General features: G+C 47.1%; 1 protein-coding gene across 3 annotated transcripts in view; it reads right to left on the bottom strand.

The window, feature by feature from the left end:
- Positions 1 to 13,602, bottom strand: part of TMOD1 (tropomodulin 1) — a 102,857-nt gene that overhangs the window by 26,864 nt on the left and 62,391 nt on the right. For 2 of the 3 annotated variants that reach the window (XM_057547913.1, XM_057547911.1), the window contains exon 9: positions 4,852 to 4,996. In XM_057547913.1, the coding sequence (XP_057403896.1) occupies positions 4,852 to 4,996 (145 nt within the window). Of the gene's footprint in view, positions 1 to 4,299; positions 4,593 to 4,851; positions 4,997 to 13,602 lie in introns of those variants that run through there. The other variant, XM_057547912.1, reaches the window with a different exon arrangement.

Genomic DNA, 13,602 nt, shown 5'->3' with positions numbered 1-13,602 from the left:
AGCAAACTCCTCCACGTTGCTTATCATTGCAACTGCCAGAGACGCGTTTATTGTCAGAGTCGGAAGGAATCTCGAGTCATCTGGACCAACCCCCATTCGAGGCTTGAGCTCCCTCCAACACTTCCCACCAAGCTTTACACCTCCATCATGTCTTTGGGGAGCATTTTATATTCCTTTATATTCAACAGCATTGACTGAGTGCTATGATGTGCCAAGCACAGGTACCAGAAATAAAGATTAACAGGGGACCAAGATATACCTACAAGAAATCTGATAAAACATCACAAGTACCCTGGTAGATCTCTAGCAAGCATGAGAGGCACAACGAACAAAGTGCTCGTCAGATTTTCCAAGGACGGCGGGTAAGTTGTACACTGAATCTTAAACGATAAAGGGATAGATGGTGGGAAAGTACGGGGAGCATTAGGAGTAACAGTCCTCTAGAGGGAGGCTTTTGCCTGGGTCACTGGGAGGCACTCAAGCTACCTGGACCGGTTGGTACCAGTAGGGCAAGAGGATGGCTTGTTGGGGCGTCAAGAGATGAGTCTGGCAGGGCCTCACCCAGAGAGGAGGTGGAGAGCACAGGTTCTGGGGCCAGACTGCCGGGTCCAGTCCTACTTCCGCCCATGGACAGCGGGTAACCTTCCCTACTTCTCTAGGCCTCTGTCTCCTTACTGTAGGATGGGGATGACGACAGCACCTGCCTCAGCTGGTTGTTGGGAACGTTACAGGAGTTAGTAAGATTGAAGTGTTCAGAGCAGGCCTGGCACGCAGTAAGTGCCATGGAAGTATCAGCTACGATTACTCAGGGACTTAGAAGCCATGTCGAGGAGTTTAACCTGAGAGCAGTGGGAACACAGAAAGGGTTCTAAGCAGAGTGGTGGGACAAGCTTTGGGATGAGCGCTGCGTGAGATGCCCGCCCTGGAGGAGCTAGAGGAGCTGCAGGGCCCGAGGACGTTTCAGGACGCCCGGTAAATGTGATGAGGGCTTGACAAAAGTTAGGGCAAGGTGGCTGGTGAGGAGGTGGCTGGCTGGGCTGGGGGTAGTGCATAGAGAGAGGTAAAGATTTCTGGCTTGAATGGCTGTGAGGAAAGTAGTGCCCTTTCCCAAGATGGTTTTGGGGGAAGATGATGAAATTGATTTGGGGTGTATGTGCTGTGTCTGGGGTGCCTGTTAGAAAGGTCTTCCTTGAGAGTATAGTAAAAAAGTGACTTTCCCAGGAAGGGATGTTTTCTGCTTTTAAACATGTTACTGTACCACACAACTGTCTTAACCTGGAGGCTGCAATTCAGATTTCATTAAGTGAAGAGAGTTTCAGTGGCAGATTTACAGGACCTGGGTGCCTGAGTGCCAGCCTGGCTCTCAGCTATAAACAGTGTGGAGATAGGAGTCGTCTGAGGTGTGTCACCATGGGAAAAGAGAGATGGGGGTCCTCGGCTCCTCCCTGACACCCCCCTCACCCTGGCACCCCGCTCTCTCCCATAGAACACTCTGTTAAGACCCCAGGGCAAAGGCTGGGAAGGACCAAAGACATGCCAGTCAGGATGGGTCCTGGGCAGGGCTGACCCCATGGCCTTAGGGATTAAATGTCTCCCAAGGAAAAGCCCACCTGCCTCGCAGGCAAGCAAAGCCCAGGTCCCGCAGACCCGGCAGTGGGCCAGGAGCCAGCACAGAGGTAGGCTGGAGTGAGAAGGAAATCGGAGAGGCCCTCTCCCGTCCGCACGGAGCTTGCCCGCTGCTGCCAGGCCGCAGCAGCAGACACGGTTACAACCACGGTGGCTGGACCGGGGCCGGCAGGAGGCTTTTATGACAAACATATTCAGCTGAGAAACATGGAAGCCTGTCTGCTTCATCAGAGCATCAAGAGCAGGATGAAAATACTGTGTTGGAAAGAAAGTCAGGATTTCTCTTTTGCAGGAGGACGCTGGCGCACCATCAGAATTAGAAGCGTTTCTTTCACAAAAATTAGCGGATGGGTGCAAATTTGCTTTTAAAGCTAGATGTCCTACTTCACCAACTAGTACTCTGTTGCGTGCAGTCACCTGGATGATTCTGCTCTAATTCCTTCTGTGGGAAACCTCAAGGGAATAGCTGCACAGTTCCATGGGGTAACTCAGAGGCCCGTTTTAATCACCTGTCATTCCTGCCCAGAAAGCTGCCACGGTCCCACTTCCCACCTGCTTTCCTCACCAAACTCCTGAGCTTAGCGTTATAGGCCTTTGGCTCACAGCCTCCCACACCTACCCAGCCCCCTTCCCGTGAACACCCCATATACCTGTTCATCGTCCTGCCTTTGCCCATGTTGTTCCCTCTGCTTGGAATGCCCTTCCCTCCCTCCTCCGGGAGCTCCTGTTTTTCCTTCCAGGTGTAACTCCCAGTAACAGTTCCTCAATCCTTTCAGAACTTTCTGTCTCTCCTATCCTGCATATTGGGTCCTACCACCTTGCCTTTGCCTACACCAGCACCCCTGCCAGGAAGGCCTCCTGACCTCCCACATGACCTGTCTCTTCCTTGCAAGGCTGACTCAGGCCCACACCCACCAGGATGCTTGGATTAACCAGCCTCTGTCCTCACAAATCATTTGCTCGCTCTGTTCGGATACAGTTTGTAGGCCTTCTTGAATTTGGGGGCATGACTTTGAGTCTCTTCTCCCATAAAAGGTTGTAAAGGTTCTTGAGTCAGGGAACTAGCTTTCTGCTACCCCTTATGTCACCTCGCACAGTCCTGGGCAAACAAAAGATGCTCCCAAAGTGCTCACTGCAACTAACAACTAGTTGCACTGCAACTAGACTGAGCCACTGTCTAGAAGGGCAGTCCCTCCCGGGCCTCAGTTTCTCCAGAAGAGAACTGGAGGGAGGAGCCTGAGGTCCCGTCCAGCTCTGGCATGCTGGGCTCCTGCCATAACCTCAGCAAGTCTCTGGTGATAGGAATTGGGCCTGGATTTTGGAATCATAGACTCTCAGGACAGAGAGTCCTCAAGGGCCATTTCTTCTAGCCTCCAGCTGACCCTGGGGTCCCTCCTACAGCACCCCTGACTCTAGTCATCCGGAAACTTCTGTCCCTAGAAAGAAGTCCTCCAAGCCATCTTGCCACTGGAAGACCAAAGCTGGATTAGCCTTGAGATAGGCACCGAGGGACACATAAGAAGCTTAATCTAAGCTGAGAGAGAGAGAGAAAAAAAGTGAGATCACTGCATATCAGAAAAGAACTCAAGGCTTTTAAGTGCTGGTTCTGCAGCCAGATCACAGCTGGGCCAACAGAGCCCAGGTCGCAGGCCTTCCTCAACAATTCAATGCAGCTATCACCTCCGTTACACCATGATAATTCTAATTCTTAGTTGTTTGTGTTTGCTCTCTTTTATTTCAAATAAGGACACTTCAGATAAACCAGGACACCTGACCTGGTGTGGGTTTTTTTGTTGTTTTTGTTTGTTTGATGGACTTTTCTAGATCTGCAGCTCTAGAAAAAGTAGCAGCTGGAGTAAGCAATGAATAAATAGCCTCTTAAGAACAGGAATCTACACCTTCAACAGCCAGTGCCCTATAGGACTTTGACAAATGTTTGTTGAATTGAGTAGCTCTGTGGTTATCTATGCATAGGTTCTGTGAGTACCTGCCTCGTGCATATACACTTATATACTCATCCCCATTCTTCTAGGCCTTCCATGTATTAACCTAGCTTCAGATTCATCACAGGAAGTGACATACCTGAACTCTGAGATGTGCTTTAGTATTAAGCTCCTTGCATTTTACTGAGTGTTAGAAACAAAAAAGAGAAACACATTTAGAGCAGGTTTGAATTTGATGAAAAACTCACTGAAGACATTGTCCTTTAGAAATATAGTTATTTCATAATTCAATCCCAGAAAGAAGCTTTCTTCTTTTTAAAAAACTCATTATGCTTCCTTCTCTTCTGTGACAAGAATAATGTAACTCGGTTTGTCTTCCCCCTGCCTTGATTCTAGGAAACTCACAGCTGAATATAATGATCAATTAAGTTAACAGACCTACTCCTTTCCTTGTTTTTTTTCTCTTATTTTCCTATAGCTTTATCAGACATACTCCGCTTTGGACACTCTATGAAGTTCTTTAAGCAGCCGGCAGGAATACACATGAGAAATAACTAGGCACAGAGCTTGAGAACACTTAGCATCCGGAAGTAAGTCGGTGATTGGTCTCCGTTTTTGTTCAACTGACTAGTATTTCTATTTGGTGTTTGCTCCTAAGAAAGACTGTGACATTTTCTTTCTTTTCTTTTCTTTTTTTTTTTAAGAAAAAAATACAACCTATGTCTTTAACTGAGATTAAATGTAACCTGTTTTACTTTACTATAAAGTCAGCATTTTCAACCTTTACATTAAAAGCAACGTGAAGTCCCCTAGGTTTGCGGTGTGGGTAGTAGGGCTGGTTGGTGGCCTTGGGATCTGGGGCTTGGGCCAGACTGTATGATCTGGAGAGGACTCTGGGCTCCAAAAAGGGTATTCAGACGAGGAGGAGACTCCGTGTTGGCTTTGTGCCTCCCACGCTTCACTTCACCCGGCTAACACGCTGAGGGTGCGCTCTGGGTCCAGCCCTGTGCTCAGCTGAGCTACCTGCAGGGAGGAGGGCCTGGCCTCGGCGCCTGCAGGCAGGGCGCTCGCGTCTAGGCAAGGGTCTAGTGGGGAGGCAAGGCGCAAACACCGAAAACAAGGGAACGGGATCAGCGTGAAAACTGGGAGTCAGGCCCAAAAAGAGAACTCCCTTGAGGAAGGCGGCAGTGGAGTTGTCCCTGCCATACCTCCCATGACAGGTGGAAAGAATGACAGGCGGAAAGAATGACAGGCGGCGGGTAGGGTACATATGTCCACTCACCAAGGTCGTTGTTGTTCATCATCGCGTTGGACGCCCGCAGCCGGGGCCCCTGCTGAGTGAAGTGGTAGCCGAATTTGAGAAGTGTTGCATTTTTTTCCAACATGCTCACGATCTCCATTTCCACTTTGTTGCCCAGGGGCTGGCTCTTTGATCAAGAAAAGAACACAGTCACCTCTCACTCATTTGTGCAGGACCTAAACCTTCTCTATCTGCAGAAACCCTGAGCGGTGGGCGGGGATTTTAATACCTCCCTGTCCCCGCCCACTCCAAGAGCGGGGTGGGGGGGGGGCAATGGAAGTTTGGAGAAGTTGAAAGGTCACACAGCCAGGAGCAAATGAGCTGAGATTCAAACAACCCAGGGCTGCTGGACACCAAGAACAGATCTTTCTACTGCTTCACAGCAGCCTTCCTAGAATATTTCAGCAGGAAGGACCTTCACATCATCTAGTCTCAGGGAGATTTAGAAATCCTACAGCCCAGGCTATCCCCCATACTAATTAAATCAGAATCACTGGCTGTTATGATACTCAGGTGTCTGTGGTTTTTTAAAACTCCCCAGGTGATTTCAATACAGAGCCAGGTTTGCTAGCCAGTCCTTTAGCAATTTACAAATGAAGAAACAGGCCCAGAGAGGGAAGAGGATTTGCCTAAGGTCACATAGTAAGTTGGGACTGCCAGAGTTAGCCTCCTAAAGCCTCACTCTGATCATGCTAGTTCCCTACCCCCAAATCTATAGTGATCATCTGACAAAGATGAAAAGGAAAGGAAAGGAAAACACGATAATACACAGTGTTGGGAAGGATATGATGAGGATATTCATCAGTCTCATTTATAAAAGTGGGGATAAAAGGGAAACAAACATTCATCAAGAGGGGGTTGCTCAAATAAATGATGGTTCAGCTTTATAGTAGAACATGGGCAGCTGTGCAATGATGGTGCGAGTCGTCAGTTCCAGGCTGGAAAATATGCCATGACACAATATTGAGTAGACAAAGCCTAGTGACAAAACGGGTCATATTTATGTAAAGTTACCTCTATTTCCCATATACATGCATATGCACTGAAAAGGCCTGGGAGCATATTGGTGGTGGTGGAATTTGGGGGAGTTTTTGTTTTCTTCTTTGTATCTTCCTGTTTTGTTTGTGTTCTGTTGTATCTTACTGTATTGTTTGAGTTTTATGTACAATAAGATATTAAAAAGTAAATATAATCTTAAAGAGGTTTGAAAAGACAGAGAAGGCAAGCTAACACCATATTTAATGATTAAAGACATTCCCCCTCAGAGCAGGAACAAGACAACAAAATTGTCTTGGATGTCAGTTATGTAAGAAAAAGAAAGAAAAGTCACCATATTGGAAAGGAAGAAGCAAAACTATTTCTATTTGCAGATGACACAATACTGTATCTAGAAAATCCTAAGGAATCCACAAAAAACTATTAGCGCTAATGAACAAGTTCAGCAAGCTTGCAGGGTGTAAGATCGATATACAAAACCCAGCTGTGTTTCTATACACTAGCCATGAACAATCCAAAAATAAAATTAAGACAATAATTCCATTTACAATAACAAAAATATTTAGGAATAAATTTAATAAAAGAAGTAAAGACTTGCACACTGAAAACTATACCACAGCATTGTACATTAAGGAAGACCTGAATAAACATATAAACATCCCGTATTCACGGATCAGAAGACTTAATATTGCTAAGATGGCAAGACTGCCAAATTGATCTAAAGAAGCAGCAAACAGAAACACACAACCACCTCCAATCACTTCCCACTGCCAATAACTGCTGCCATTTATTAAGAGCTTACTATGTTCCCAATGCCTTGTGCGCAACTTGCAGGGTCTCAGTTCATTCAATAACCCAACAGGATAAGCCCCGCCTCCTCTTCAGCCTGGCACTCCAAGTGCTGCAGTTTAGTCCTTGCCTTATTTCCTCTCTCAGTCTTTCCTCAGCCTGGTTACCCCAGGGATGGGGAGTCTGGTACCTGGTGCCTCGTGCAGGCAGAGGTCTATTTCTAAATGTTCATGTGACCTCCTGCCTCCATGTGGAATGCCCCTACCCTCCCGTACCCACCTGTTGGTGTATCCTTAGTGCTTTAATACCCATCACAAATACCCCCTCCCCCACGAGGCCTTTCCTGATCCTTGCCCCTGGAAACCATCCTTCCCCACTCGACACTCAAGTGGCCCACTGTATGTCCCTCTCTACTCCCGGCCCAGTCCATCTGCATTACTGGGTCACCTGCCTCCACAACTGTCTCTCCAACTAGACCTGTGTTGTTCAGTATAGCAGCGACCAGCTGCATGTGGCTTTTTAACTTTAAATCTTTTTTAACTGACATAACATTATATTAGTTTCAGGTATACAATATAATGATTCGATATTTGTATACATCGTGAAATGATCACCACAATAAGTCTAGTTAACATCCATCCCCATACATAGTTATCAATACAAAAAAAGTGTTTTTTTTCTTACAATGAGGACTTTTAAGATTTACTGTCTTGGCAACTTTCAAATATGCAATACAGCGTTATTAACTATAGTCAGCATGCTGTACATTACACCCCCATGCCTTATGTATTACTGGAAGTTTGTACCTTTTGACCTCCCTCACCCATTTCACCCACTCCTTACCCCCAACTCTGGCAACCACCAATCTGTTCTCTGTATCTATGAGCTTGGTTGGTTTTGCCTTTTGTTTTTTCTTAGATTCCACATATAACTGAGATCATATGGTATCTGTTTTTCTCTGTCTGACTTATTTTACATCACATAATACCCTCTAGGTCCATCCATGTTGTCACAAATGGCAAGATTTCATTCTTTTTTTATGGCTAAATAATATTCCATTGTATATACCACATTGGCTTTATCCATTCATCCATCAATGGACACTTAGGTTGTTTCTGTGTCTTGGCTATTATAAATAATGCTGCAATGAAATGGGGATACATATATCTTTTTGAATTAGTGTTTTCATTTTCTTCCGATAAATACCCAGAAATGAAATTGCTGCATCATAGGGTAGTTCTATTTTTAATTTTTTCAGGAATAGCCATACTGTTTTCCATAGTGACTGCACCAATTTACATTCCCACCAGTGGTGCACAAGGTTCCCTTTTCTCCACATCCTTGCCAACACTTGTTAATTCTTACCTTTTGATAATAGCCATTCTAACGGTGTGAGGTGATAGCTCATTGTGGTTTGATTTGCATTTCCCTGATGATTAGTGATGTTGAGCAACTTTTTGTGTACCTGTTGTTCATCTGTATGTCTTCTTATTCAGATCCTCTGCCCATTTTTAAATCAGATTGTTTGGGTTTTTTTAAACTTTAAATTTAAATAATTAAAATTAAATAAAATTTATGTGGAATCTAAAAAATAATACAAATGAATATATATAGCAAAACAGAAACAGACTCACAGATATAGAAAACAAACTAGTGGTTATCAGAGGGGAGAGGGAAGTGGGGAGGGGCAAGATAGCAATAGGTGATTAAGAGGTAAAAACTACTATGTATAAAACAGATAAGCAACAAGGATATATTGTATAGCACAGGGAATTATAGCCATTATCTTGTAATAACTTATAATAGAGTATAATCTATAAAAATACTGAATCATATTATACTGGAGTGTAGTTGATTAAAAATGTTGTGCTGGTTTCAGGTGTGCATCAGAGTGGTTCACTTATACATGTGCATGTATCTATTCTTTTTCAAATTCTTTTCCCATTTAGGTTATTACAGAGTGTTGAGTGGAGTTCCCTGTGCTATACAGTAGGTCCTTGTTGCTTATCTATTTTAAATATAGCAGTGTTCAGGCAGTGTACTTTAGGGCACCACACCGTAGGATGTTTGCAAGAAACAAAAACGGAGTTTGCCCTTGGGTTACTCTCTTTCAAGGCAAACAGGGAATAATAGGTTATACATATTTATCTTTCTGTTATAAACACACACACACACACACACACACACACACACAAACCCATCTGTTTGGATATACAGATATTCTCCTAGGCCAAAATTTTAAGAAGAACTGATTGTTAAAGTTATTGAGTGTGAAAGTGGGCAAGATTTTCAACTGTATTATTATAGAATATATAGAAATAAAATCCAATCTAGAAAAAAAATACTGAATCACTATGTTGTACACCTGAAACTAATATAATATTGCAAAGTAACTATACTTCATTTAAAAATTAAATAAAATTTAAAATTCAGTTCCTCAGTTGCATTAGGCACATTTCAAGTGTGCAAGAGCCACTGGCTAGTGGCTACCATATTGGTCAGTGCAGATACAGAACATCTCTATCAACACAGAAAGTTCTGTTGGATGATGCTACCCTAGACTATGAGCCCTTGGAGAGCACACAGTACCCTGTATCTCTAGGGCAAGGGCAAGGAATTGAATTGAATGGAAAAAATAGGAACAGGATCAATGCACAGCAACCCGGGAAGGTTGAGAAGACACATCAGCCCAACATCCAAATGGACAAGCTTGGAACCGCAGCTGAGACTCTTGACAGAGAACTCCTCCCAGGTATTATGAGTTCACTGGAGCTTGTGTGGGTTCAGATGGGGCTTGGACCGCTGACTAGGGCAGGCAGAGGGAGGATGGTAAGATTCCACCAGACTATCTGGCAAGGCTCCGGAGAGGGCTGGGAAGAGCTCAGGCCTGTCCTTGAAGGAGCCAGCACAGCCCTGGGCTCTGGCCGGCTTGGCCTGGCAGATGATACAGACTGTCTGAGACCCCAATCCACCTCCTTTAGCGTCTTTTCAAAATATGAAGCACATTCTCACTGTCAAATATTGGAATGAAAAGTGAGAAATCTGGCAAATTGCCCCCACACGTTGCCCGTGTCTTCATTGGGGAGGGGTCCTGTTTTCAGGCCTCATCTGTGCTGAGGGGCAGGGGGAGTGCCCCACGCCCTGAGGGTCCTAGGAAGGGCCTGCTGGAGGGAGCTGGGGGGTGCTGGGGAGGAGGGTGAATCAAGACGGGCAGAGAGCCGCCCCACCGTTTGCATAGGGCCGGCGGGGATGTACGGGGCCTGCAGGCACCCCGTGTGTACTGCCTGCTTCCTGGGCGCTGGGAGGGTCTCTCCTGTCCTTCCATAAATACAGCCTGTCTGGAAGCTGGGCTCCTCAGTTCCAGCCCAGCTCTGACACTAACTAGATCCATGACCTTGGCCCACCCTGTCCCTTCTCTGACCCTCGGTTTCCCCACCGAGGGGTAAAAGGAGGGCTGGACTAGGTGTGTCTCAGAGCCCTGGGCTGCGGTCAGCCGCCACCTCCCACCCCAGCCTCACTGCCATCCCAGGGCAAATCCAGGCGGCAAGAGAACATGGCCTGGAGGTAAAGAGAGCCTGGCTGAGTAAATAAACCGCCCCAGAGTCCTACTCCTGAATTTGTGTCCCGAGCCAGCCTGCGAGGCTCCGTGTCACCCCGGGCAGAATGCCCCAAGTCCCTTTCTTTGGCCGTATAAGGAGAAAGGAGGACAGAGACTCTGACACAGGGTGCAGGTGCAGGGGCTGAGGAGAAAGCTGCGGCCTCCGGAGACCCTGGTGACTAACCAAGGATGAGGAATAAATCCAGCGCCACTCACCACCTCCTCTTTGCCACGCCGCCCAGAGCCCAGGCCTCCCGGCACACTGCGAGAGGTGCAGGTGGCATCCCCGAGCCCGGGCCAGCAGAGCCCCCTCCCCAGACTTCCCTCAGCCCACCCCTCCCCCACCAGGCCCCAGTCCAGTCTCTAGACTCCAGGCTCCCAGGAGCACCTCCCCACAGGCCCCCTGCATCTGGGCGGTCAGAGCCCCCTCTGGTCTCCTGGGCCCGGATGGCCTCGCCCCGCCCCCAATCCTCTCCTATCCAGCCGGGAACCATCTTTGCAGAGCATGACTCTGACTGGTGCTGATAACAGCCCACAGACCACTTTCCCTCAAACCACCCATTCAGAGCCCTTTGGGCTCCTAACTCCTTTTTTCGCTTTCCTCTGGCGGTCCCATTAATCTAGTTTAGTTTGGATGGGCTCCACGGCTTCCCCCTCTCCTTCTCTGTTTGTGTGGTTCCCTGCACCTGAGGCCATGGCCACACTCTGAGATACTGTCCACCCTATGGGTTTATCTCAAATTCCACCTCCTCCAAGAAGCCCTCCCTGATGCCTGCTCCTGACTGAGATTTCTCCCCCCAGTGGCCCACTGTCTGTGGCTTGCTGGGGCACCCGGTTGGATGGTCAGCTGTACACTTGTCTGTCTTCTTATCCAGTGTGGAATCCCTAGAGGGCAGAGCCAGAGCCTCATTCACACACAGAGCCCAGCATAGCCCTGGGGTACAGCAGGCACTTATCAAACACTGAGATGAACTGAAGAAAGATGCTTCTGGGATGGGGTGGGGGCAGATGGTGACCAATGCTCTGGCCTGGCACCAAGGGAAAGGGACAGCTGAGAAAATCCAAGACCCACACACAACTACAGTAGGATTCAAGAGCCCAGACAGGCACAGTTCATGGACTTTAGAGTCACAAAGACGTGGGTTCGAATCTTGCCTCTGTTACTTACTTACTGTGCGACCTCGGGCAGGGTACAGAGCCTGCCTTGGCCTCAGTTTCCTCATCTACAATACTGGGGTGGGTTGTGACACCTACTCACAAAGAGTCTTTGCAAGCATTAAATGAGATAATGGATATATGGTACCTGCTCAGTACATTAACTCTTAGAATAACGTGTAAACTCCCTAAGTCACCTTCCGAGTAATTATAAAAGTGAACAACTTCATAGTCTGCATCTCTTATCTCCTTAGAAGTAGAGATTCTTACTATCCCCATTTGACAAACGAGGAAACAGGCTCAGGGAAGCGAACGCCCTCGCACAGGGTGTTTAGCCAGGGCGAGGGTGATGGTCAGCACTGGCTCTGGGGAGACAGCACTGGGAGGAGTAGTGGGCAGCTCACTCCCCGTAAGCTGCCGCTGCAATGACCTGAGGCCAGTGCGCTGGGTCATCTTTGGCCAACGTTCTGCCCCGGGACTCAGGTTTCAGCTGACACTGGGTAGATCCTGACTCCCTGCCCGGGTAGGCCTGGAGTCACATGAGTGGCCAATCCCAGGGCCTGGCCCAGGGCTGCTGCCAAGCCTGCTACATGCCTTTGTTCCATCTGATCTGCCTGCAATAAAGCAGGGTCAGCAATGGAAGAAAGGGTGGAAGTGAGGGAGGCTGGGAACGGGTGATGCAACCGTAGGCCACTGGCATATGAGAAATGGAAGGTGTCGGATGCAGCAAACTCACATGACAGGGCTGCTGCGGGCTGATGTGGCCTCTTTATATGAATTAGAGAAAAGTGCCTTCTCTGGGTGAATAAAGCCCCATACCAAGTTTTGGAGAGTAGAGTATGGGTTGGATTTTGCCCCCTGCCTCCTCACTGGGCAGTGAACAACGTATACAAATATCCAGGGCAGCCCTGCTTATAAAGTGCCACTGCAGGGCCAAGTTCTGAGCCGGGTAATAGGATATGGACATGACTCAGACACTGTACTATCTTCTGAGAACCTCACAGGGAAGCTGAGGTGCTAGGAGAACACAGGGAAGGAGCACCTAAGTCTCTTGGGGGAAGGCTTAGAGGCCCTGTGGCAGGCTGAAGGGAGAAGGCGGTGATATGCTGGCTCTTGGGAAAAAACAAACAAACAGAAAGGTTGGATTTGTAGTGTTTGCCAATTTCCATAGTGTAAATACTCTCACTAGGAGTGACTTCAAGGTACCAGCATGCCATCACTCAAGTGGAATTGAGAAGGGATGTGTACAGTCAGCTCCAGCATGCTGGTTCAAGCTGGCTCTAGAACCACTAGGAGAAAGAGAGGCTTCAACTGAATCCAGAAGGAAGAGGAGGATTTCTCTAGGCAGAGAAGGGGTAGGGGCAGGAGATGACATTCCAGGGGGAGAGAAAAGCAAGAGCTAAGACATGGAGGCATGAAAGCAAGTAGGGAGCAAACTGTGAAGAGTTTTGAAGGTTTATGATTGGGAGGTGACCATCAAAGTCTTCTGGAGACTGGTGATGCTTTAGTTCTTGGCCAAGGTTACCTGCCTATTATGACTCATTAAACTGTGCATTTAACTTCTATGCATTTTTCTATATGTTTGTAGTATTTTTCAATAAGGATAAAAAAGTAGAGATAATCTCATTCAGGGACAACCAGTGTTTACAATTTTGTTATACTTCCACCCAATCTTTTTCCTATATACATATGTATATGACCTTTCAGCAAACGTTTTCATGTAGGGGAAAAAACGCCCAAGTTCCCTATCCATCAACCATAAAGAAGAAAGCATTTTAGCACTGGGAGCAACACGGTGTACTGGAGGGAGTGTGGGCTTTACAGTCAGAGACCTGCATTCAAATCCTGCTTCCGCGAGCGCTCAGTTGGCGGCCCTGAGAAAGCTGCTTGCCTTCAGCTTCTCTGAGCTGTTTTCTCTTCTGCAAACTGAGACTGATAACACCCATATCCTGCAGAGTTGTTGGGAAGATCAGAGATGATGTGTATAAGGTGCACAGCACAGAGCCTGCCCCCCAGGACACCCTCAACACATGCAACATACAAGATACTCTTATTAGCATTGTCTTAGAAAGTTGGAACTGAAAGAGTCGCCCTGAAAATAAATGACTGAACCACAGAAGGTATAGAGGAATGATAACCCTGTAAGGATAAAGGCAAACTAGAATTTGCCCAGTGAATAACCTTCATGGTAAGGA

This window comes from Balaenoptera acutorostrata, chromosome 6, assembly GCF_949987535.1.
Source record: "Balaenoptera acutorostrata chromosome 6, mBalAcu1.1, whole genome shotgun sequence".
Taxonomy (NCBI): Eukaryota; Metazoa; Chordata; class Mammalia; order Artiodactyla; family Balaenopteridae; genus Balaenoptera; species Balaenoptera acutorostrata.
The sequence above is the reverse complement of the archived record's forward strand: the minus strand, read 5'-3'. Positions and strand labels throughout refer to the sequence as shown.